The 25,975-nt window shown below is 35.4% G+C and overlaps 1 protein-coding gene across 3 annotated transcripts in view; it reads left to right on the forward strand.

Annotated features, from left to right (window-relative positions):
* The window catches only part of FRMPD4 (FERM and PDZ domain containing 4), a 203,758-nt gene that overhangs the window by 157,514 nt on the left and 20,269 nt on the right, over positions 1-25,975 (forward strand). For all 3 annotated transcript variants that reach the window (XM_072414372.1, XM_072414381.1, XM_072414390.1), the window contains one exon: positions 7,570-7,672. In XM_072414372.1, the coding sequence (XP_072270473.1) occupies positions 7,570-7,672 (103 nt within the window). The remainder of the gene's footprint in view (positions 1-7,569; positions 7,673-25,975) is intronic.

A 25,975-nucleotide genomic window follows, 5' to 3' on the forward strand; every position in this document is an offset into this window, starting at 1 on the left:
CCTGTGCCAGAAAGTTCACATAAAGCAAATACCCTTTATATTTGCAGGATGAACTATGTCACCAAGCAATCAGCCAGGTTCTTGCTTTCAGTATTGTCTCCATGCCCTGTGGTCTCTCAGCTACCTAGCTATTGCTTACATATAGGTTTCACTCACCAGGGTGTATGTCTGTTCTTACTTCCTGCTGTGTTCACACAATTATATTTTCATGGATCTCCACACACTTTGCTTTGTTTGCCTTATTATACATGAGGATACTTCATTAATTCTTCAGGATACAGCTTCTTGCTCCTCAAGCTTATTCTTCTCAGTTCACTCATTTCATTCAACTTTAGCCATTCTCTAGTGTCATGGAAAGGTGATATTGAGTTTATACTTCCACATGGGATGTATATTGTTATTTCTAGAAAATACAGCGTCATAGAATAATGATTTTGTGCTGCATAGCATCCACTCTGTTATTTCCTACCCTAAATCTTTGCTGTTGTTTTTGGTCATATTTTCTTATTTCTTTGTTAGTATGATTTTGAGAACCACTTTCAGGAAGACATATCATGAAATTCTTAGGCTGCCATGCTGACTTTTCCTTTTCACAATGCTAGTTGCCTGGCACTCATGCTGATCTTTTGATTTCAGTGTTCTCTGAGTCACTCTAAAGGAAGCACGCATATCAGGATGTTTGACTTTCCTGGGTGTGGGTAATGCATGCCGTCTGTTTTTAGTTCCTTAACAAGTGATAGACTCTGGAGATTAACATGAAAAGATATTTGTGTAGGATTTGGATTTTGGTGCAAGTGTCCTGGCCACGATTTAAACCTGAAACCCCAGTGCTGCAAAAAAGGAATACTATAATCATATTCCAATTTATAAACAAAATCTAACCCATGCATAAAAGAGAGACCTGTTCTAAAGTACATTGGAGGAATCTTTGTTTTCCTTCTTTTGTAGGCCACACATGTACCGATGGACTTGAATGCAGAGACCTGATTATAGAACTTTGAGCTTATGACTACCTTTCACATTGCTAATATGTTAAAATGAACCTAACATAAAGTTTTGTACACAGGCTCAATTTTAGTTATTCCTTTAAATGTCGATTGTTAGTGATTGTTCCAATGACACTGGAACAATTTGTACTAGTGCAGTACATAAAATGTAGAGTAATATACAGACAATGCTATTCTTTTCTTTAGAGAAGGAAGGGATTATGACTAAACAATAGTCAGTTTATAGTCAGTTTGCAGTTTATAAACTTGACCCAGACTTGTTAAAGCTTTGAGATTGATGGTGTCCCAGCATTGCTTTTTTTTAAATGTGTTTTTTCCTGAAAAGTGCTGAACAGCAGGAGGTCAAATGATATTTTATTTAAAGCATAGAAGATAAAAACTGTAGAATGTGGGCAGTCAGCAGATTTTAGAATCCCACCTTGCTATTTATTAACTATGAATTATTAAGTTATCTTCCAAATTGGCCAGTATAAAAAATGAAATTCAAAAGGTTTATTCTTTGGTCCTGATCACAATTTAAAAGTAAAGGTAAGAGAGACACATTTTGGAATTCCTCAGACGAATTGCATACAGTTTTATATTATTTTATCTATTTTAGTCTTCACCTGCATAGATATGAAAACAAATCACTTTATCCAAGAACACTTATCATTTAACTTGTCTCAGAAACACGCATTCCCTTAAATGATTTAAGACCTGTAGCTGGTGTTCTGGCCCTTATTCTTGAGGTGTGTCAATCATAGATCTCCATTATTTTATTTCTTGAAATTTTATGAACTAGTAAAATGCTTGTAGTAGCTCTGTTGGAACAGATTTGTTGTTTGAAACTGTGTGAATCTGATCAATAAACTCTGCACGCTGCTGTCTGATTGCACAAGGGTAATCGCTCAGCAGCTGCAGACTTGGCCCCTTTTTTGGCAGCCATGACAGCTGATAAGATATCTCTGCATTCATTGAGACCTTGGGATTCAGAGTTTTGTATAGGTTTCGGCTGTGAAGTAAACATTCTGGGTGGTCAGACTTTTTCTTTGTTAAGAATGTGTAATTCTGTACATTTCAAAGATGTCCAGGGACATCCAAAACCTGAATGGAACTGAATAGATATAAAAGTTATATTTAGGTGAATTAACACATGAAAAAAACAATGTGTGATATTTGATTCTAATGGTATACCTCTTTTTACTTTCTTATAATTACTTTGCTGTTCTAATTCTGTAGGTCTTATTAGACCAGTGGTGATGTGACACAGAGAAGAGAAAAGTCAGAGTAACTGATAAAACATTCATTAACAGGCAGATAATCATTTTAATAATTTAAAAGTCTGAAGCCTTGTTTTTGTTTCTCAACAATTCTTCAGAGATGTTTCTTGTTATTAAATGATCATTAAAACAATGTTAACTCATTGTAGGCATTTTTTATTTCTAAGCAGCAAGTGTCAAACATTGCCATGTCAATCCCAAAAAGCAAAGAAAACATAAGACGCTAAACAAAAGGTGATTCTCCGGGCTCTTTTACAGGTGATCGCCTTTATGTGTCCTGTGAAAACATTTGTTCCAATATACAATTTCTGAGTGGCACAACTGTATCCAGGATTTGTGTGTACAGCATTTTTATTAACCGGTTTAGAATTCCAGACTTTCAGATAGTTGCCAATATATTCATTTTTAACACTCGTAAATAAAAATACTAATTATTTTAAGAGGTATATAAAATAATATATTTTTTGATAATTGAACAGTTCATAATTTTCTAGGAAGTTGTAAAAGTGTATAATTAGTAATATTCCAAAATAAGAACACAAATTATTTAACATGGGATTCCTTAGGTAATATGAAGCTAGGTACAGTTAGTGATCCTAAAGAACTTGAATAATTAATCTAGGTAGAGTATTCCCAGTGTTCACAGATTTGCAGGTGGTTACACATGTGCAATAAATAGTATTATTCTAAAATAAGAAGAAATTTCACTTCTGATTATTCAAACCGGTACAGAGAAATGTGATTTTCTGGCACCTAAGTTAAAAGTATAGAACAATTCCTGTAAGAAAATATATTCTGCTTCCCTATCTTTCATTCCGGATGGCTTGGTCAGGTGACATCATTAAATTTTTGTCAAGACCTGGGAATTGAGTTCACCACGTCTTGCTCCCAACACTGTGCTTCAACATTCTTTCATGAGATTTAGCTATCGCAGGATCTCTTTGGAAGATGATGACATCCTTTGCAGCGCCACAAAACCAGGAGAAAAGGTGAGAATATAGTCATTTAAAAAAACAAAATGAAATTACTTTTCCAGTCATTTAGAAAGGAAAGAGGGTTAGGAGCTGTTGGTCAACATATGGTACATTCAAGTTTAACTTGAAATATAAAAATATTGAATTTCAAAGAAGATGAAATATACACTTTAGAAAAAAATACTTAGTGTTCACAGACTTCAAAGCTGTTCAAAAACAGCTAGTGTTAGTGGTTTGTTTTTGGACCTATAGTACTGTATACCTAGTGCCGGTGCGTCCCCCCAGCCGGTCCTTCACCTGACCGCTGGGCGTTGGCGACCACTGCCTTAAACTATTATGTGAAATAGGTACTGTACTATTGGGGAGTAGAACTAATATTTTAGAGAATAATATACATTGACTGCTGCTACCAATATTATATTAGTAGTACCTATCAGCAGTTTTGGAAGGTATGGGTATGTGTAAAATTTACATTGCCTTAGTAGTATGTAGTTCTGTTTTTGTAGTTTGTTTGGAGGAGTCTTTGTAGAGCACAGTTAGAAGTTTGGTGCTCCATCACAGGAAATGCTTTTTAACATGTGCCCTACAGCTTTTCCTTTTTTTAGCTAGCGATGAAGACAACCTGCTACAGTGCCAGAAACTCTTATGTTGTAAGACTTTAATTGAAAATGAAGATCAGCACTTTTGGCTACTTTTCACATACAAAAAACTATAGAAATGCTTTTTAACTTTAAAAAAATACACTTACAACTTTTTATGTATTACATTTTGTATGTGATTTGTATGTCTAAATCTCAGGTTCATTTTAGGTTAAAGATATACTCCAATTAAAATGTAAAATTAGGCTTTAAAATACAAACATGCATCAAAAACAGAGACAGAGCTCAGATTTTACATCAAACATAAACGTAAAACTTTAGTTCATCTCACTGGGTTATCTGAAACTCCTTTTTCCTTACACTTGCTTAAAGCATACCTAAACTCCAAAATTTCAACCCTTTTATGTAGAGTATAAATTCTGTTGTTTTTTTGTTTTTTTAAGTGCAGTACCCTTTTTTAAAAAATAATGGGAGCGCAAAGCCTCACGGTAGGGTCTTGGGTGCTCCTTCTGCGCATGCCTGAGCATCTCGAGCATGCGCAGGAGGAGCCTTTGCGCGCAAAGAAAAAATGTGCCTATCTCACGCATGTGCAGTGAGATCGGCAAGTTTTTTTTTCCATCCTACGTCACTGGATCTCGCACCTGGTGACGTAGGATGTGGAACCCAGAAGAAGAGATGAAGATGGCGGCGCTCGGACAGATGCGGGGAGGACGCAGTACCCAATGCAGGACACCCCCGGATGGATCGGACTGCCCTGCGGGATTGAAGGTAAGTGTATTATTTTTTTTTTTACTCTTTTCAGTTTAGTTTTTCTTTAAGATGCTGGAGAGGTATTATCAAATAAATCAAAATAAAAGCTTGTTGCTTTCTAACATTCTTTAACATTTAAAGATGTAAGGTATCAAAATGTTAGACCTAACAGGTACCTCACAGTACCTGTTTAATATTATTATTATTATTTCAACTATTAATATTAATATTAATAATAATAAACAGTGTTTATATAGTGCAAACATATTACACAGCGCTGTACATTTAATAGGGGTTGCAAAATACAGACAGATACAGACAGTGACACAAGAGGAGGAGAGGACTCTGTCCAAAAAAGCTTACATTCTAAGAGTTAAAACCATTTATCATATCCATCTGTTAGTAATGCAATGATACATTAAGTAGACATAAAGAATTTACATCACTGATTCTACAAAGCAGATGTTGCACCCTATATGTAAGGAAGTCTGTTACGACACGACTATGGACTATGTACAGCGCTGCGTAATATATGCGTAATACAGCTCTGCGTAATATAAATACTGTATAATAATAATAAAATACTCTGCCACAGATTGTCTGCTTGGCAACCTGCAGCCTCACTATCCACACAGCCTGTTCTGACTACCATTATTGTGAATATTGCCAGTCACTTGCCACAATCCCGGTCCATCCTAACTAGGAGTATTGCTTGCTATCTGTCTGACCCTGGTAACTGATCTGGGGCTGTCCCTACACTGTCCCGCTCACCCCTGGTAGGGAGTACCTGCGGGTTGCACCTAACAAGGTCTCTGTAATCTGGCTTCAGGACTACATAGTAGGCTTTCTGTTTTTACGGTTGGTGTTTGCTGGATAGCTTTAGCTGTTCTCTAATTGATTTTAATTGCTGTCTAAATTGAAGTGATGCATAAAATGTATTATTTACAGAGTAAGGAGGGCATTTATTCAGATTTATATGTCAGTTTTAATATTAGCATATTGCTTTTAGTAACTGTGAAATGTCATCTAACTTTATTTTTGCAGTAACAGCTACAGAACACCCGTAGTTTATGTAACTAAATAAACCAATATTGTGTTTATGGCAGTTTTTATAATGTAAACTGCAATAAACAAAAAAAAAACAGTCACCTAACATGTTTTTATCATAATCAAACAACCTACTTATATCCATGGGGTCAATGAAAGACTGACAACAAGACTACTCTCAAGGTGACCTTGAGTCAAGCAAGTTAGAAAACATGTCCCAGTCATCACTGTTTCTCTGTCCCTGAAATAAGGCTTGCATGTTCTGACAGTGCTGCTGCCCTTTTCTCTTTTTTTTCTATAGAAACAAACAGGAACTGCATAAAACACTTGTGTTTGTATTTGAGTCAGCAGACCAAGATGCTTGCACATGTAACCACACTGTAGGTTTATGGGCATCTGGTCCAAAATGAGACACTTGAGACATTGCATAAATAATGGAATGCCTCGTCTTATGTAAGTGAACTAGCTATAGAAGAAAGTAGGACATGAACACAGTAAATGTACAGGATGGATATTTACTTTTATCTCTTCATGCAAACAACATGGTTGTAGCATGTTTTGGTTTATATGATTTATATTATATACTGTATATAAATATACTCTATATATGTGTTGTACCTATATATACTGTATATACCGGTATATATATATATATATATATATATATATATTACCCTAAAGCCTAAAGAATGCAGGGAGCAAATTCAAGCAGTGTGCCGGTGGATTTCAGCTCCAGATACTGAGTTCTAAATTTTCTTGTGAGAATTGTTATGCAATCCATAAACAAAATTTGGTACCCAAACTATAAAAAAATATTTAAACTTTGATCAATATTAGTTGTACAAAATAGTATTACTTTAGGATAAAAGTATATATTTGATTAGATTTGATTTTAGATTGACTAGAATTTATATTTTTATACAAAGCATTAGAAAGGTATGTACAAATTAAATAACGGTGTTTTTGTTTCAATATTTTGCTTTTTTACAATGCAGCACTGAAAGGATAAAATTGTTAAAAATTAAAAACGTTAAATAATCATGGCTAAAGGCCTAAAAAATATGCCATAAAATCGCTTAGGTGAAAAGGAAAGAAGGAGTTCATAGCAGATTAGGGTAAACTAAGGCTGAGGCAGGGGCAATAAAAATTATTTATTTTTTTAGGTTGCTTTTCTCTACATCATAAGCGGAATAAATTTCATCCCTTTGATCTGCAGATGAATGAAACAGAGTAAATAAACAATGTTGATTTGGTATGGATGTATTTCTTGTCTGAACAGTGTTTATAAACACTGGTGTGTTTATTGTTTGGGGGCAACAGCTGCCTTATTTAACATATTAAAGCTTATATCAGATTTTAACAATTATGAATTGCTCTACTTTTATATAACTACTAAGTGATGTCCTTAGATCAGCATCTTACCTTCTTACATGCAGACATGTATGAACTATTTTATTTACAGAAAATGATGAAGTATGCAGAAACAGACCCACACACTGCCTGCCAAGTTCCACTTTCTTAATTTGCTGTTACCGCTCAATGAGAACTGTGTTTCATGTATGTTTAAGGTCTCTGATCCAAAGACCTGAAAGCCTGGACAATGATTTAAACAGTAAGGTATTTAGTTGTACTTATGACCAAATCCCTTGCACATCACTCACATTTTTATCTATATATTTTTCTAGCAGTATTTTTAAATACCTGTGTCTCTATGATATATGCAGTCCTGAATAAAATGTGACCAGTGGAAATTATTTACAGACTTGTTGCAACTATTGAACCGGAGTATAACCACAAGCTTGTCATAAATAAAAAGAAACTGGGGATTTATTAAGCACTTAATCTTTTTGATATCTTACTAATTCTGTATGACATTAAGTCTAAAAATACCAAAATAAAGTGATATCTATTTTTATTATGTTTGTGATTACAGGTGGACCCTCTGAAGGAAAATTAGTCCCCGGGGACCAGATCATTATGATAAATGAGGAGCCAGTCAGCAATGCTCCAAGAGAGAGGGTGATCGACCTTGTCAGGTACTTGATATGTTTCTGCTTTTAATTCACTAGACCTAGCGAGAACCTTGAACATGTGGTATAGAGTAATAAAACATCAACACACAGTACCCCTTACATTTTCTTCTATACTTTTTAAGCTCGACCAACAAACTTGTTAAAACTGGCATGCATAAAAAATGTGTAGAATTAATTTCATACATCTCATGTTTGTAAATACATTTAAAGCCAGTAAACCCTAATGTAAATACATATTTTTACTCTCCAGAAAATTAGAAAGATCTCTCTCACTTTGGCCTTCCTTGGACACTTCATAAGTAATGTAGTGTTGTGCCTTAAGCTTCATTTTTTTAATTTTAATTAAAGAACAGAAACTCACATTATTTATCATATATCTAAGTAAACAAAAGGCTGGTGCTGAGCTATGGTATGCAGATTTACACATGGTATTAATATTGTAAGAATAATAAACAGTATTTATATAGCACCAACATATTATGCAGCGCTGTACATTTAATAGGGGTTGCGAATGATAGACATATACAAACAGTGACTGCCCAAAAGAGCTTACAATCTAAGTCTGAATAGTGAGGGTGTTAGGAGACAGAAGAAAAGGTAGGCAATTTTGAGTGCTCTTTTAAATGAGTAGAAAGTAGGAGCAAGCCGAATAGAATGAGAAAGACCACTCCAGAGAGTCGGGGCAGCCCCAGAAAAGTCTTGCGGAGCCGTGCATGTGACAAGGCTATGAGTGAGGAAATCATTAGTAGGTCATTGGAGGAGCCAAGAGAGCGACTGGGGGAGTATTTTTCTACCAGGTCAGAAACGTAAGTGGGACAAGAACTGTGGAGGGATTTGAAGGCAAAGCACAGGAGCTTGAACCTAATTCAAAGGTGAAATGGAAATTATATAGAAGAACTACAAAGAGAGGCAGCGGAAGAAGAGCGGTGGGAAGGATGGATGAGTCTGGCTGCAGCATTCATAAAAGATTGTAGAGGAGAGAGTCGGGTTAGTGGAATACCAGAGAGGAGGAGGTTACAATATTTGTTTTATACAGTATATTGTTTTATACAGTGTTTAAAAGTAGGCATTTATTACATAAAGAGCCACAGTGTCACCCAGGGAAGCTCAAATGGAGCCTGTTCAGCTGTGCCTCATTTTGGTGCATGTGTAAATTGTAGCTTGAACTACTGAACTCTGTAAGGCAGGTTATTAACAACAAAATATTTATGGTACTAGAGGAGAAAGGCACATAAAGCAAGAGCTACTCAATCACCTAAATCTTTATGTTACTTAGAACTTTAACTGCACATTAACAGCATCTTCATTTATTAAAAAGTTTTAGAACTGCCTGTGCTACTTTTGGACTATTATATACAGAAATAGCCACTTGGCAGAGCCTGCCAGAGGTTTTAAAAGGTTTCTACTCTATTTCTAAAAAGAAGTTTTCTTCTCTAATCACTTGGGTAAAGCGCTTCTTTCAGGCTGGATATGTGAATGCATACTATCCAGAAAAGAAAAAACATTATTTAAAAAATAATTTGTGTTTTTGACTAGGGGTGATCCTTGATTTTCAACAATAAATTCAAGGTAAAATTGTCTCATAGGAGCCCCACGCATTTTTTTCTTTAAAAAAATGTTGTTAAAAAAGTTTTTCCGCCGGTAAAAAAAGACAGCAAACAGAGGTAAGGAGCTGATCCTAGTCTTTCTGTATGCAATTATCTATCCCTATCCTTTACCTTCAACAGCTTACAATACAATGACACTATGGAATCTCTGTGCCCTGGTATGCTTTCATAGTGAGGTGTTAACTTATGCGAAAGCCTCCTGACTGGCTCTACTAAGTCATAAAATACCAAAAATTCAAATTCACTATAGATTTTTTATTCAGTTTGGTACTTGTATCTACATCCAGAATTTCCAGCTAAGACTAGGATGCAGCATGATGGGGCATGCTTATTCATTGACTATGTTAGCTCAGCTCTTTAGGTGTCCACAGTAAAGCAATTTGCAGTATAAGAATTTTGCAGAAAAGGATGTCAGTACATTATTTATGCAGACAACCATGTATTTGTCATGTAAGTCTCTCAATTACAGCAGTAATCGGACACATTTCAGCCCTGTTTCTGTATAGGTGACCTACAGCTATATAGTCTTTGGAAACTTCCCATCACACAGACTGCTTGTTTTAAAGCAACTGATGTCAGGTACAGCAAAGGATACAAAAAAACTGTGAAATTTTGTATATAATATACAAAGCCACAAGCATGTTTCATAGTGAATTTGGAAAATATTTGAAACTATTTAGATAAACTATTTAGTAATCCAGAGAGAAATTACTTTAATTGGGCAAAATTTGTTGTGGGACAGATTTTATATAAATTATATTGAGATAAATGTCAGGCTAATAATTTATCAGATTTAAGTATGTCCTTAAAGCAAAGATGTTTTTACAACAAAACAAAAAAGTAAGTATTACGAAGCAAACAAAATAAACTCAAGTTATTTTTAAAGTTCTAGCTAGATGTAACATGGCATTATAACATCTACAAAAAGCTAAAAATACACAATAATGTCACAAAAAAATTCACATTTTCCTCCGAACCTTAAATGATAAAAGTATATAATTTATTTTGTGTACATCAGCCTGAAGCAAAACAGAAATGAGTTTGCCCATGCCTTTGCTATTTTGTCACCTACTATATTATAGGCTTGTTTTCTGAGTAAACACAAAAAATAATCAGAACAGTTTGTAGGCAAGCCACATTCACAATAAATAAAAGGGGTGTTCTGGAGAGTAATAAACTCTGATTTATTGAACTCACAGACCTGGATGCATTCATACATATTAAATGATTACTATATAAAAGGTGAATTAGTTCATTTCCAAAAATAGAACAGCTTAGCATTGAAGGACAAGGGTTGAAAATGAATACTAAGTAGGCTTATTTCTCAACACAACTTTGCTTATAATTAGTACACCAAAGAATCCCTACTGTAAATTGCAAAGGTCAAACAGATTTGGTTGTTGGGTAATGTGACTGACTGTTTAAGTATCCATTTACTGCTATTTAAAAGGGTTTTGAAGGCAATTGTAAAATCAGTCTTGCTAAATTTCTAATAAAATTAATAAAATATAGGAGTCTATATATAGTTTTCATAAAGGTTCACCCAACCATTACCCATGTACAGAATTTTTATACTGGACCCTTCACACTTAATGGAAACCACTGTGAAATCCTATGCACGACAGTGTGAAACGAGTGTTCATTTTGGGGTAGACTCTGTGAAAATATTTATAAACAGTCTGTACAGTTTTTGTAAGCAGTTTTGAGAAGTTTTACTGCAGGCTTGTTTCAAAACTCTATATAAAAAGTCAGAGAAGCCATCAACAAGGCTATAATTCTAACATCTTTATAGGAAAACCTTACATTTTTTGGAACAGTAGTTACATTTTATTTTATGTATTTTTTTCAAACCCATTGTTTTGAAAATAAGTAGTCAAGCTACTTGTAAAATCATTCATGAGCAAACCTTCAATACAATTTGTACAAGTGAAGTAAACATCATTTTTAGAATGAAAAAAAGATTTAGAGCTACCTAAACAGCCTTGAAGAACAAACCATCAATTTTCTTGCCGAGTCAAAACAATATTTTTATGTGAATTAACCATTTTTGAAATAAGTGTTGTAAAGCTACTTGCAAAAGTCCTTATGGGAAATCCTCAAATCTTTGGCCAGACAAATCACATAAAGTACAAATAATGTTGAGAATAGGTGTTGTAAAGGCCTCAAATTGGTGACCATGAGTAAACAATTCCACAAACTTGAAAAGCAAATAGTCAATTCTGTATTCATTAAACTGGAAACGTGAAACATAGAAACACTATTGTTATAGAAACATAGAAACACATTGTTATACTTGCAGTTGCTGTATATTCATGTGTTAAAAATGATGGTTCAGTCATTTACAATTTTTAACATCATTTATTTATGACATACAAAAAAATATAAAAACAAATACATTTTTAAACAGCATTATCTCTCTTGCTCCTCCTGGGCCTTGAACAGTGGGAAATAGGTCAGCAGGATTTTTATCCTAGAGAGTCTCCCGAGATCCAAAGGTATTACCTGTGTTGTTTCTGTAAAAAGAAAGAAAAAACAGACTTTTAGGTACTTTAAATACTTTTAACAAGTATTTAATGTAAACTCCAAAAACATGGGTCATATTGATTTTATTTTGCAACAGGTGTAATAAAATATATTTGGATTCTGATTCTGTATAATATTGAAGTAAATTAATGTAACCTGACTTCACACTTCTAAGGATAAATCTATATCTAAAGAATCCTTTCTTGGTTACAATTAAAATGTAATTATAAACACCTACCAATTAATGCTTAAAGTTTAGTATACTTTTTCAAATGGGGTTTGTTGATGACACAATTACATCACAGCATCCACAAATGTAAAAACATTGCCAGCCACAATGAGTTATTACTGATGATGGTAGTGTGATGCTGTACCAATGGTAAATGACAGACCCACCTACTTGTGTTTCCTAAATCACATTTTTAGTTTGCAAAAATTTGGTATTCAGAGAAAACAAATCTTATTTATCAAGGTCAGGGAACATTGACTTTGGAAAGGTAACATTCTTTTAGTAAATTGAGACCACTGTATCCAATGCAAAAGATAATTTTCAGTGACAGAAATCTGATGTATGCACAGGGCATAATTTAGTGTTTTGGATACAGGAGTAGAGCATTGTGTGTAACTGAAAGAGTTGTAGATGTAATGAATTTGCATGTACTATTTCAACACACTTTTGTTAAATAAAATAATAAAGACCTATTTACATGGGGCCATATAAGTTTCCAACTTTGAAAAAGTAAAATATGTTTTTAAAAGTGTTTTAAAATATTGTATTAATATTTAAACTGTAGGTGCTATCTATGTACCGACACTGGTACAGTGGTGTTCCATATAAATCACTTTATTTTTATAATACAGCTAACCTGCTAAGGTCTTTGGATATTTATAATTGGATATATTGTGCTATACCTATACCTGTACCTGCCCCCCTCGACTTTTATCAGATTTGAACCCAGGAGTCCAGCCACTTAAGCATTTTACTACTTTCTGCTCTGATCAGTTAGCTTATTTTCAAATTATCTTTGTAAACTACAGGCCACTCTCCTCTCACTTTCTGTTGTATTGTGAGTAGAGTACTGTAAAATGAGTATAATCACCCTAGGACAGGATGTGTGTGACTGTCAGGATCAATAGGTAAAAAAAAGGAGAAAGGCCTGAAAAACTAATGGAACCACCACATCCAAATACTGGTTAGTTGCAGAAAATTATGTTTTTGTTCTTGGGTATAGAACGCTTTAAAGGTACACCTGCCATATGAAACACACGGGCTGTCATTACAGCTCTTGTCCCAAAAATGCTGCTTGCATGGATCTTTATGGTCCTATTACTTCTGGGTCGTAACCAAGCATGCAGCTCATGATTGTCAATAAATTGTCAGAGTTCCTTTATTCTAGCCTTATTCTGTGTCAGTCAAAGAAAAAATATCAAAGCCAAAGTGGTAGGACAGGCAGCCAGCCTTTTCAGTAGGAGAGGTCTGCAGTTGAAGACTGCATGTTTTTCTAATGAACGTTGTACTGTATAAATTTACTGATACACTACAATAGGAAATGCTGCAGTTTCTGGCATCAGATCTCTTCTCACAGCATCTTGGCATTATCATTTGCTTTGCCATAAACATCTGCTTTCCTCCAGCAACAGAGATATCAGTGTATGTTCAGTTAAAAATTTTGCAGTGATATCCTAAGGTAATAAACACATTACTTTTTAACTAAGTTATAATATGTTCTATAATATTCTGACATTCAGCAACATTCTCTGGTAGAGAATCCATCACTTTCATTCAAAACACATGGACCTGAAATACTCTCCACCAGAGAATGTTGCTGAATGTGAGATTCACTGCTTCATAGACACCTCAATGTTTTGTGTTCTTCGCTACACAGAATATAGACCTCTTTTGAAAATAAATGCAGACTTTTGACACTTATATAAACTAGTAAACATTTTTTATGATAATATATTTGAGGATGATATGCCTTAAAAAACCTTTCTATCTCTTTGGCATGAGTTTCTTGAAAGTACATACAAGGAAAATATTGACAAAAAAAGGCCAGGGTAGCAAACCTTCAATACAATTTGTACAAGTGAAGTAAACATCATTTTTAGAATGAAAAAAAGATTTAGAGCTACCTAAACAGCCTTGAAGAACAAACATTTGCTAGCAAATAGCAAATGACATTGAAGAAAACCATTCCAGGTTTGCTAGATCACCTATCTTTACTGGTGAAAGTGTATTCTCTCCAGCATTGGAGAGCTTTAATAAATCAGGCCCAATAAATGTAAGAACCTGGAACTGATTTCTGAATAAGTACTGTGACTAAGTGTGTATGTGGGTGTGGGAGTACAGGATGGTGATAAATAGCTACATCTTATGGTGACAACACTGATCCTCCATACAGTGAATGAGTGTTCCTACCCTAGGACAGGAAATGTGTTACGGAACATAGGTAAAAAAAACTAGGTAAAAAAAAAAGCCCCCCACATCAAAGGACTAGAAAGTTTCAGTATATTACCTTTTTGTTCTTGGGTTTAGCTACATTTAGGTTCAATTATGGGAATAGCCAATGATTGGGATGACAAGGATAATGATAAATCCATGTTTAATTACACCATTCAAACAAATAATTTGTAGACACTGCTAAAGAGACACTAATCATGGAGCCATCCAGGTTGTAATACTCTAAAGTTCATGTGTAAAGGGATTCATTTACAAATTCAGTGCATCACATAGTTGCATGATTTTTTTACAATTTGAGTATATTCAGTCAACATGGGCAAGGGTCTGGGGTTCTTGTAGGTTTTCCTAAACTGTAACTACTGTGAATAGGAAAAAAAGAGTGCCTATCTCAATGTGCCACCCTGTCCCAACACCAGTATTACTATAATGCCAGCCTCTACAAATCCCTTGGCTTCTGCTCCAACCATTACATTCTGCTCCTACTGCTAACTATCAGACCATAGTTAGAAGACAATGATCCTTATTATAAACAATTTTGTCACAGCCATGTCTCAAAAACACTGCCACACAACAGAATATTTCACAAACTACATGAGAATTGTATTTTTATGTATTTCATAAAATGCAAATACCCTATTTACAACCAATAAAAACACATCCCAACAACAATTTTTTTTAATTAGGAATGCAAAACACTTCTGTTCTTTTCTATTCGGTGAACAGGCATATTTTTAGTGGTTAAACCCATTATTAGATACATTCATGATGGAAGAAAACAATTACAAAATAAACCTTGTAGCCACTCGTAGGTCATAAATACAGAAAAATAAACTTTTTAAAGGAAGAACTTAACAACCATAATTCCTTTGCGAAATTATTAGCCTCATTTGCGAGAAACATTTATTCTAAATAAATAATAAAAATAGTATTTGTGCATTGAAAGCTAAGTACTCAATTAGAGGGAACATAATGAAAAAGCTAATAAACCATATATATACATTCACATAATCTTCCTAGCATAACTTATTTTCTAATTAAATAAGACAAATGTACTTAAGGATTTACTTCAGTACTATAAATTGAGAAATTATGTAAATTAACATTCATTGTACCAAAGGAAATGTTTGGAAAAAAAATCACTGTGTTCAATCAATACAGATTTCAAAATGATCAGTATTCAAAGATTATTCATTACTGCAAAATGTTGCTAGATGTTGCTTTCACTGCCTGGTGTTGTGTATCTATGAATGCCAAGTTATACAGTTCAAAAGATGAAGTTCGGCATTTTTTGGCATCCAGTTAGAATTCACCTTTGCAAACATCTGAAATCTGATTGGTAGTTTTGGCCTACTGCTCTGAGCACAAAAAAACATTGCTCTTTGAGGATTTCCAAGGCTTATCACTGATGGTCACTATAGAAGTGAATGTTGATGTATGCAAAAGACACAAGAAAAGCATACATCTTGTGCCTTTTTATAGCAGAATGGCCATGGACTACAACATGCAGATATGTTGATGCTATAGTCACATTGACATTGTAAAATATTGACATATTTTTCTTAATTTTTTTTTTTTCAACTTAAGTGCCCAAGCTTTTTCCACTCTTTAGTAAAGCATACTTTCCACTAAAATAGATGGTCTGCCATGTAAGCCAGGACTCCTCCTCCTTCTGAGATCACCTAGGTAAAGTTACAATTATACTTACCTTACCTCTGTTGTCTACCTGCAGTGCCAAGGTAAACATAATGTCACTGACCTTTTTGTGTGAAATCTTTTGGAACATGAAGGTGGTGAAATCTCATGGGAATGTGCTCTTCCAAAGGACTAAAATTTTGAAGTGCTCTGTGTTCCAAAGGATTCTACCAGAAATGATGGTGATGTCACACCCAGCGATAGCAAGAAGGGGTAAGATAAGTAAAACCCTACCTTTATACATTGATATGGAAGAAAGAAGAGGCAGGTTAGAATTAGATCAGTAGGGACAAACAATTTTCTAACCTGTCTGATATATTGACCATCCATCTAGAAAGATGCAATGCATCTCAGTAACAATAAGGATGTGTATCTAGGAAGTCACAAGTGACCGTGTTGAATTTCTGCATTAAATTCTTCACAAACTAATGTTTTCAGTGGACTGGTGAAGGTAAAGTTTTCTTAGTTGTGGTCTTAGAATATACACTCCATGGCCAAAATAAAGGTCCCGAACTGGTGTGAGCAGTGATATGATCCGGGTTGATTCAGTTGGTCAGATGTATGCTCAGCAATGTGTTGTACCAAAAATTAGGTCAGTTCCATCAATGGATTTTTTCTTCCTTGATGGCACAGTATTTAAAGATGACAATGCAAGCATCAGCTGGGTTTAAGTTGTGCAAGAGTGGTTCAGGGAGTATGAGACATCACACATTGATTGGCCAGACAGAGTCTGGACATTAACCTCACTGAGAATCTTTGGGATATCCAGAGAAGACATTACACAGTGGTCCGCCTCTCTAAATATCAATACGAGATCTTGGCTAAAAACAGTTTAAAAAAACTGAAATGATATGATTTATGGTATCTGTAATCAAACTAAAGGTGTTCCAACAAAGTATTAGGGTATGTGCCTTTTGGGGCCATGGAGTGTATATGTCTATTGTTTATTCACACTTTTAACTTTGCCTTTCTTTTATGATTTATAAAAATAAAGGTGCGTACACACTTCCAATTTTTATCGTTCAAAACGAACGACGAACGATCGATTGGGCAAAAATCGTTCGTAAAAAAAGTAACCAACGACGCCGACGAACGAGGAAAGTCGTTGGAAACGAACGACCGGACCGGCGGATCGGATTGGACGACGATCGTTGACCATCGTTCGTGTGTACGATCGTTCGTTGATCGTCCATGGTCAGAGCATGCGTAATAAACGAACGTTCGTTCACTTTCCTGTCGTGCACATAGTTCCTCTATCGCTCAAACGATCGTATCTATTGTGTGTACAATATCTACGAACGATCGTGTCGTTATCTCTATGTGCAGGATCGGTGCTATACGATCGTTCGTAGATATCGTGCAGAATCGTTCGTCGTTCGTTTTCCAACGATAATAATTGGAAGTGTGTACGTAGCTTAAGTAATGTGTTTATATGAAAACAGCAATAAACAGAGATAATAAAGTAAATCAATATATTATGTGGAGAAAATGATATAAGGAAAAAGAAGTAGAAGGAACAAAGCCCGGCATAATTGAGTGGAGAGGAAAGTGATAACTGTTTTTTTACAATAACCTCACTGTAATTATTTTAACAACCAATCATGCTCAATATAAAAAAAATGAAAAATGTAACACTTTTTTTCTATTTAAGGAAATGACTACAGTTTCTAATTAGATTTTGCAAGAAATATCCTGAGCTGGATATTTAATATCATAAATACAAGCATCTTATAAAGCGCTTAATTGTCTCTGAGTGTAAAAGGGATACAGAACTGGCAAACCCATATGTCTATTTCAAAGCGGTCAGGTTCACAAAGTACTAATAAAAACAACTAACAACTTTATTTGAAAGGCATAACATTTTTTGTTAGTCCTGACCAAAACATTTGATTATATTGTGATGTATATTTTTATTACAGTGGTGGATACCAAACATTTATGCCAACACCTATGGCCCTGGTGGTGTCACAAAGCAGCAGCCATAAGGAGAGAAAACAGAGCATATCATAAAACAGCTACCTTAACACTGATGTGTTTTAAGGTGGTATGTTAAAAAAAAAAAAGTATTGCTAAAAAATTGCCAACAAAATGCAGTGTATGACCTAAAATGCAGTGCTACGTTTATGCACTGCATGGAAAAGCTGGCATTACACTTCAAAATCTCCTTAGATATAGTGCCAGAGCCTACCCAAGTAGATGCAAAAAACGTTAATTGCTTAAACAGAACTTGTCCTGCATAGTATTGGTAGATTTGAAAAATGTATTGTAATTGCATATTTAGATTGCAAGGTGAATAACTTGTGTTGTGCAAAGGATTTTGGCTCTGTGGCACCCTTTAGTTAAGATGGAGTGTACACATTGGGGTTGATTTACTAATGGAATATATCTTGTTTGCATAGCAACATGAATTATTACTTTGCAAGGAATGAGGTTCTGCTGACTTCCAATAATGTACAAGAAAAGAAAAATATTTGGAAAGTAAATTTTCACCAAAATTAATACCCTACATGAGCTGTTTAAATTCCTTTAGTAAATTATCGCCATTGGCTCATAGACCCAACCTGTCTCCTTCTCCAGATCAGGATGTGTAAACTGCAAAAGGAAACAAGTGGACTTGACACAGAAGTGACTCATTTTACTGAATCACCTCCTTCATAATTATACATTCAGTATGTGTATAAATTGTACATATATATAATCAGTCATAGACTGTGAGTCACAAGAAAGCAGTAGTTACTTTATAGCTCTGCAGCACACAAAATCCTTGCAGGTTTGTCTAGCATTAGTATTGTTCTTGTTTTAATAGAGTTGCAAAATCATGTTGACTTCACTGGTTTCAATTGTCGCCCACTCATACAAATTGGTATATTCAAATCTAAGTGCATGTACAGGCAAGGATGTATTGGAACAGAGAAAAACAAGATATATTTGAGCATATCTGCAACTAGCGGAAATGAAACATTATGAATGACCCTGACATCAGAAAAAAAAAGTTACATTTTTAGATTATTTTGCATCAAAACAATATGTAGGGTGCTATTCCTTTTCCTCTAATGTAGAAGTTGCAATCATTGTGAGCTCCTATTAGGATTTTTTTATTTTAATTTTCCTGTTTTACAGATTGTATTAAAGCTTATGGAGGAATTTGATAACCATATAAAAGTGAGAAGCCTGATTTATTAAGTGCTAGAAATAAGAATATTCTAGTTTTCCTATAGCAACCAATCATTTTTTTTCCAAGCAGCACTGGAAAGTGTTTTGGCAGCTTATATAGAGCAGCATGTTTTTATTAAGCTTTTTTAACAATTATGTCTCTGTCAGGGGTGTAGTCGCAAAAAAAGAAGAGGGGGCACAGTACGTGCTCGCCCCACTACACCCCTGCCAGTCACTCAGAGAGAAGACACTCCCCCCAGAGTGAAGTCATGACACCACACCCCGCCCACTCCCATCGCAGGTCTGAGCGGGTTGTATCCAGAGACAGACCCTGCTCACCACCCGGAGTAAAGGGAACACAGTCTGCTGCTCTGGCCAGTCTGCCCCCCCCCCCAGCAGACTGGCCAAAGCCGTGGACCATGCGTGCCCACTTTCGAAAAAAGTGAGGGCACTTTACCAACTGCCCCTTAGAGAAGCCTACAAGTTTAAGGTCAATCGGGAAGTCATGTAACCTGCCTCTATGTTTTTGGGACATGGGAGGAAACCTACACAAACATAAACAACATAGGCCCCTTTCAGATGTATGGTCTAAAATTGCATAGTTAGCCACTCCTGGGTGCCCATAATTAACATCTAATGCATTTGGGAATGGTTTTCAGAGTCTACTGCAGATGCAGATGAGTGCAGTTGTGCTATATTTGGTTGAATGAGGATGACTGGGAGCACAGATGGGCATGCAGTCCACCCCCGCGCTTTACAGCAGGTCTGAAATTACCTATACTGAACAGGGTTACTATCCTGGTCCTAAGATTTGACCCTGGGGCCCTAGTGATACAACAAAAAGTGCTAATCACCAAACCACCCTGCCAGCCCTCGGATTTTTACCAAATAAGCTTTGGAACCTGTACTGCACATGAAAGGGGATTGCGTTAGAGGTTCCCCAGTTTTAGTGGAAGATCCACTTTAACATTTACTTGAAATTCTGTACCCTAAAAAAAAAAGAGGTCACTTTGATGTAGAGTGGCCTGTGTGAGTAGTAAGGTGGAGCCATCATATTACTGTTGTAATGCTCATTCAACAGTGATTGACATTTAGAAGACATCATGTCTATCTAAACTAATAAACATAGTTTTACCTAAATGTAAACAGTAAAAGACAACGAAGCAGATGATGTGGGTTACTTCTCTGATCACTCCTTCCATACTCAATAGTATTCCTGTTTAAGGTAACAATACAGCCCTAATTATCACCTCATACAAAAAAAGAACACAGACATCAGTTCTACAGTAAAAAAACACTGCATTCCATTATGGAGAGCAACTATACAGTTTACTGTAGGTACAGTCCTTGGGTTCTAGGTGTATTTCAATGTGTAGAGGGTTTCTGCAGTAAATCTTTTTCATTAAAAGAAATCTGATTCTGGGCAGAACATAGGAGTATGAGCTGTGACTGACATGGACCCTGGAGGCCCGGAGGGTGTTAAAGAAGGTGTAAAAAAGTCTAAGGCTATGTACACACATAGCTGTAGTTAGAAACAATCTTTCACAATTATTTCTAACCACAAAAGACTGAAACATGCATGAACGAGTGTTGTACATACAGCACTGTTCTTTTCTATGGAGAAGGGAGATGGGAGAACGAGGGAGCAGCACCCCGCTGTACTCTCCCCCCTTCATTTGTATTGCAGTCGCTATTCATGGATCCGCCAGAACTGATAATCGGACAATAATCATCTGACGTGTGTACGTAGCCTAAGACAGTTGGTGAGTTTTGTAGGAGACAGGATATCTGTAGACAAGGGAACACAGTGTGCTGCTGCTCCTTTACTGTCACTGGCTAAGTGCACCCCGGATCGGGTTGTACTGCTTAACTGATAGGTAGACCAGGGCCTTGCTGTGCTGTGTCTGGATTACAAGACTAAAAATACAGAATTACAAATACTTTGTATTGCATTGCTATGCATTTCACACATGTATGTCATCTGTTTGATTAGCTGTTTGTTGTTTGCAAATATCAGAACTTAACAAAAACTTGACAATAGGAAACAAAATCTGTTTTTAAAACTTGTAAATACAGATAATCTAATATACAAATAGCATTTTCTATACAGCATAAGTAAATGAAAGAGGCAATGAATGAATATACTTGGCATGTGTACCGTCCTGCAAAGTTTTTAAGCAGGTTGATAAAAAAGGAGTGGAAATACTCACCATCTGCTCATACGGCACAGTAGGCACCATCAAATAGCCTTCTGGCTATATACAACTCAAGCTTTTTATACAGCCATCAAGGCACTTCACGTTCCAATGCCAACGCCTGAAAAGTCTCTTTCTCATTACACCAAAAAAATCAATCTTTATGTCTTGGATGGATATCACATGCGATTTGTCTTTGAAAAGTTCCTGTTTATTTCCCTAGGCCTTGCTTCTAAATGCAGTTTCATTGATTATTTTGTAATGTAACAAAAAGTACACAGTGCGCACCAATAAAAATATCCCGAGACAGGAGCATGTTTCTACAAATATGACTGAACAAGCTGTTTCTAATTTCCACACATTTATGCTTCTGACTTTACATGATAAATTACATTTGAAATGCAACTAAAGGAAAAAAAATAGTCAAAATATTATACCCAAACCCAACATTGGCTTTATATATACAATCCTACCTATTTGTAATTTTTATTGAAATAATTTAAAATAATTGCAATATATTTATAATAATCCATGCTTTATCCCTTTGAAATTTGCAAGTGCAATAGATACCTGTTGATGTTGACAGAAATCCGGTAAATTCTTACCTTTTGGTAGTAAATTGTCAGTACTGCCAGTGATGCACTGAAAGGCAGTAATATAAGCCCTCCACAAGTTTTACCTTCAGGGCTTTAAAAAAATTTCTAAAGATTTACTTTTAAGAATCCATGATCAGTCAGGTCATTATTGCAGAAAGGGGGAGCCATTTCCCTTCTACAATAATTTCTCCTACCTGCCTGATCGCTCTAGATATCTATCAAAAAGCTTAGTCGCGCATGTACAGCTTTAGTTTTGGTTGATACCCAGCAATCTTGGCTTCCCCTGCACATGTCGGGAATGAATGAACTTTTGTTATCCCAGCCCAGCCATTTAAGATAGCTAAACATCACTTACAGGCAGAGAAGAGGTAAGAAGATGACAGCACCCTGCAAAGGAAGGGCACACGTGTATTGCGGGTTAAGTTCCTCTATATGAGGGTCCCTGAAAGAACCGTTGTTGGGATCTTAAGTAGGACTTTTTTTTCTAGAGGATGCAAAATAAGGAGAAAAAATTGATTAGATGTAGTGGATGTAAAGTATTGTTTTCTTGCAGTGGGCCAAGTCTGGAGAAGATAGACTACCATGGGTGATCCTGGGTGATCCAGCCAACCTGGAATAGATTTCTTAAAATTATTTGCATTTTTTTGGAAAATTTTTACAATCCAGCACTAGATCTGTCCCAGGTTTTCTTTATCGCCCAGGTTCACCCAATGATATCTATCTTCTCCAGTCTCTCCAGCCCCTATGAATCCACATTATAGCAAATCATACATTTTTACAGTATATAAGCAGTGTGGTTTACCCAAATAAAGACATAAATAGGTTACCCATCTACAGTAATCATGGACCAGGTGTCACCATAATGTATTGCATGGCATGTGTAATAGGTATAGATAACCATACAGGAAAACAGTAATTTTTTTAAAGAGTTGTAGAATTTTCAACTTGGCTTAAGACTGAACATAGATTTTTAAATTATTATATTTTGTAAGCAGCTCTTTAAAAACTAGTTAATAGCAGAATGTCTTTTCCTTTGTATTTCCGCCTGCATTAGCCTGCATTGCTCAAATGTCTGCATTCCATAATTTTTCCATTAATGAAAGACATTAAAGAATAAAAGAAGATTTACTTAGCTTAGTCACTTTAAGCCCATGGCATAGTCTGATCTAATATTTTGCAGAAAATAAAAATAACTTGTGAATGCTTCTTACAGATTATTTGGTTCAACAGACAGACACAGTGCGTTAGCACTCCTAAGGATGACACTAAATGTTGTCATATAACTGAAAAGCATGTGACACATTGACCATACTGTAATTAAAATATCTAACGGAGAAAGTTGCCTTTGTTTTTGGTGCAGAAAATGGAATAAATATATGAGAAATTTGACTGGTTTGTTTAGGGTAAATGTGCTAAATATTTACCCATGTTTTTTAATTATCCTATATAAATTGGTATATGCATTTTTTGGGACGTTAGGTACATGTAAAACCCAAAATAAAAAGTACAAAGGATCTGTATCATTATAGACAAAGTTCCCATCTCTGCATTTTCCTCTACCAATACAGGGCCAACTGAATATAGTCATATACATTCTATATTTGGCCTGCGGTTTCTCTGTATATGGTTCTGTCTTTGAACCAGGGAGAGCATTGTGTCGGGTCTGAGCAGTATGAAAACATGGATGAACAGGTGTCTCTTTCATGGAAGTCTGTTATGGTGGATACTCACCTATGGTTAATAATAATCTTATGATCACTGTTGAATTTTGTTAGATGTCAGTGGTCTGTGGTGCAAAGAATAGTTATTATCAATAAATGTATTTAGTCATTACTAGCTTCTTTTATTTACCAGAAATGCCTATTGCACGATCTTTGTTAGACACTTCAAGTCTGCCCACACTGTACACTGTACAATGTTTTCTACTGGTGTAAGGGTTAGAACAGACCTTGGGAACCATGACAGATCTTTTCTCTGGAGATCAGGCAAAATAGCATCCACCCATGAAATTCTTATCTTGTGGTGGACTAACAAGGGTAGCTAAATTGGATTTAAAACTAAAAAAAAAGAAAGAATCTGAAAACAAAACTAACTTTAACCCACTGTTCCTATTTATCCTGAACTAAGCTACACCAAAACTCCAACCAGATCTCTTTTTTTTACATAAACAACACAGGTAAACTTTATTTTATGTTTTTAGCTTCTCTGGCAGAAATCTGTAGTACTGGCAATGTCTGCTCAGGAAACCTTAATTAATTATATGCCAGTAGCCTGCAAATTAAAATGCTAAATATGGCCTCATACAACTCTGTAAGGCTTTGTTGTAACTTAAGTATACATTTTTTGCCCATGCTTTTTATTTAACAACATTTTTTTATTTTGGTTCTCTGGAAAAACATTTCAAACAGCTTAATGAAATTTTTGATAGGTTGTAATTACACGTATTGGTTATTTATTTGAATTGTTGCAGATTTAAAAATATATGTTAAAACGAGACATTTTTTTTCTGGGCCCCCCACAGAAAAAAAAATTTGGGGATTATTACCCACTCACCTAGTAAAATGCAAAATCAGCCATTAAAGCACCATCAGAACTTCCTATTTCTTTAGTACCTCATCTCTGCTGCCAACTTCCCCTGGTCTATTTTTGGGTCTGGAGTTTTCTCTATTGGCTGGGTAAGGATGACATAAATCTTGCACATGTGCCTGGAGGATTACTGCTGTACCCATAATAAGTAATACATGGTATTTTGAAGATTGTCCTGGCACCTGGTACTTACTCCAGTCATCTGTAATATGCTGGGATTGTACACTGAGCTGTACATGTGCAGCTGTCAGTGTATAATCAGTAAAAAAACATCAAATTTTATCTTCTAGCAATTTTTACATTTTGATTTTACTGATTGAAGTATGAGGAAATGTATGAACAATTAAAATGCAAAAATCTGTATTGCTCTTTCACAAAGCTTTTATCCCTGAGTAACGGTCTCGAGGAACCCCTGCCAAAAATAATGACAACTGGAGTTTACTGCATAGTTTGATGAATACCTTGTATAAAGTTTTAAATAAAGGAAAAAAAGAATGTGTTATTTGTAGAGTATTTGACCTACGTCTGATTATTTTTAACACCCACCTTCTGTGTATGACATCATTTTCCATAAAAAACTTGAATTTATGTGAATAACAGCAATATACAAAAATAGTGAAAATTTGTCCTAACAAAAGTGGTCATTGCAGATGCAGATGTTGTGGTCAGTAGATGGTAGTAAAATATATAAATATTACTGGTCAACAAACATTTTCATGCCAAACAGATTAGTCAGTTTAGGTTATGTTTGATGCACAGATTCCAATTAAGGTATTGGTTTTGCTAGATTGGCTCCAGTTTTTGAAATAATTACCTCAATAGAAGCCTCATAGAAAACTAATGAAACATGAAAATTTGGCAAAATTTCCCTTTTATGCTGATGTTCAGGACAATCATGTTAAAGGCTCCAGCAGTATTCTGCCATCATGCGTCTATCCCATATGCCCTGATACCTGTCTTCCGTCACCTTTATATCTTGATGTAACCTCTCCCCTTGTTCCTCGCCTTGTGAAATCGCCAAAGTTTTTTTTGGAATTTTTACAAATGGCTATGGAGATAGTGTACCTTTACGCTCATAGTAGCACCCATAACTTTAAAGTTTAAGAGCAAGTTTTGTACCAGTTTTTCATAATTTTTTACTTTATGGTTACCCAAGAAGTTCTTGACAACCATCACATCAGTATCAGTCATGTAACTTGTGAAATTTGAATAATTTATCAGTTTCTGAATCTGGGGTCCATCAAAGATTCCTGCTTTAATTTTTCAGTACTCAATCCAGGGAAGAATCTACAAATGTATTTGAAGTAATAACCCTCATTGTTCAGAGCTTTAACAAATTGTTTCATTAATCCCAACATTATGTGTAGTGGAGGGAGAATGATTTTTTCTTTGTCAACCATTGGCCCGTTGATGTTCGCTGCACCTTTTTTCATGTTTTCCCTTGGAGGCCATGTCACTTTTTTCAACTGATCCTTCTTTGCTCTACTATCCCA

Source organism: Pyxicephalus adspersus, chromosome 1 (genome assembly GCF_032062135.1).
Source record: "Pyxicephalus adspersus chromosome 1, UCB_Pads_2.0, whole genome shotgun sequence".
NCBI classification, from domain to species: domain Eukaryota; kingdom Metazoa; phylum Chordata; class Amphibia; order Anura; family Pyxicephalidae; genus Pyxicephalus; species Pyxicephalus adspersus.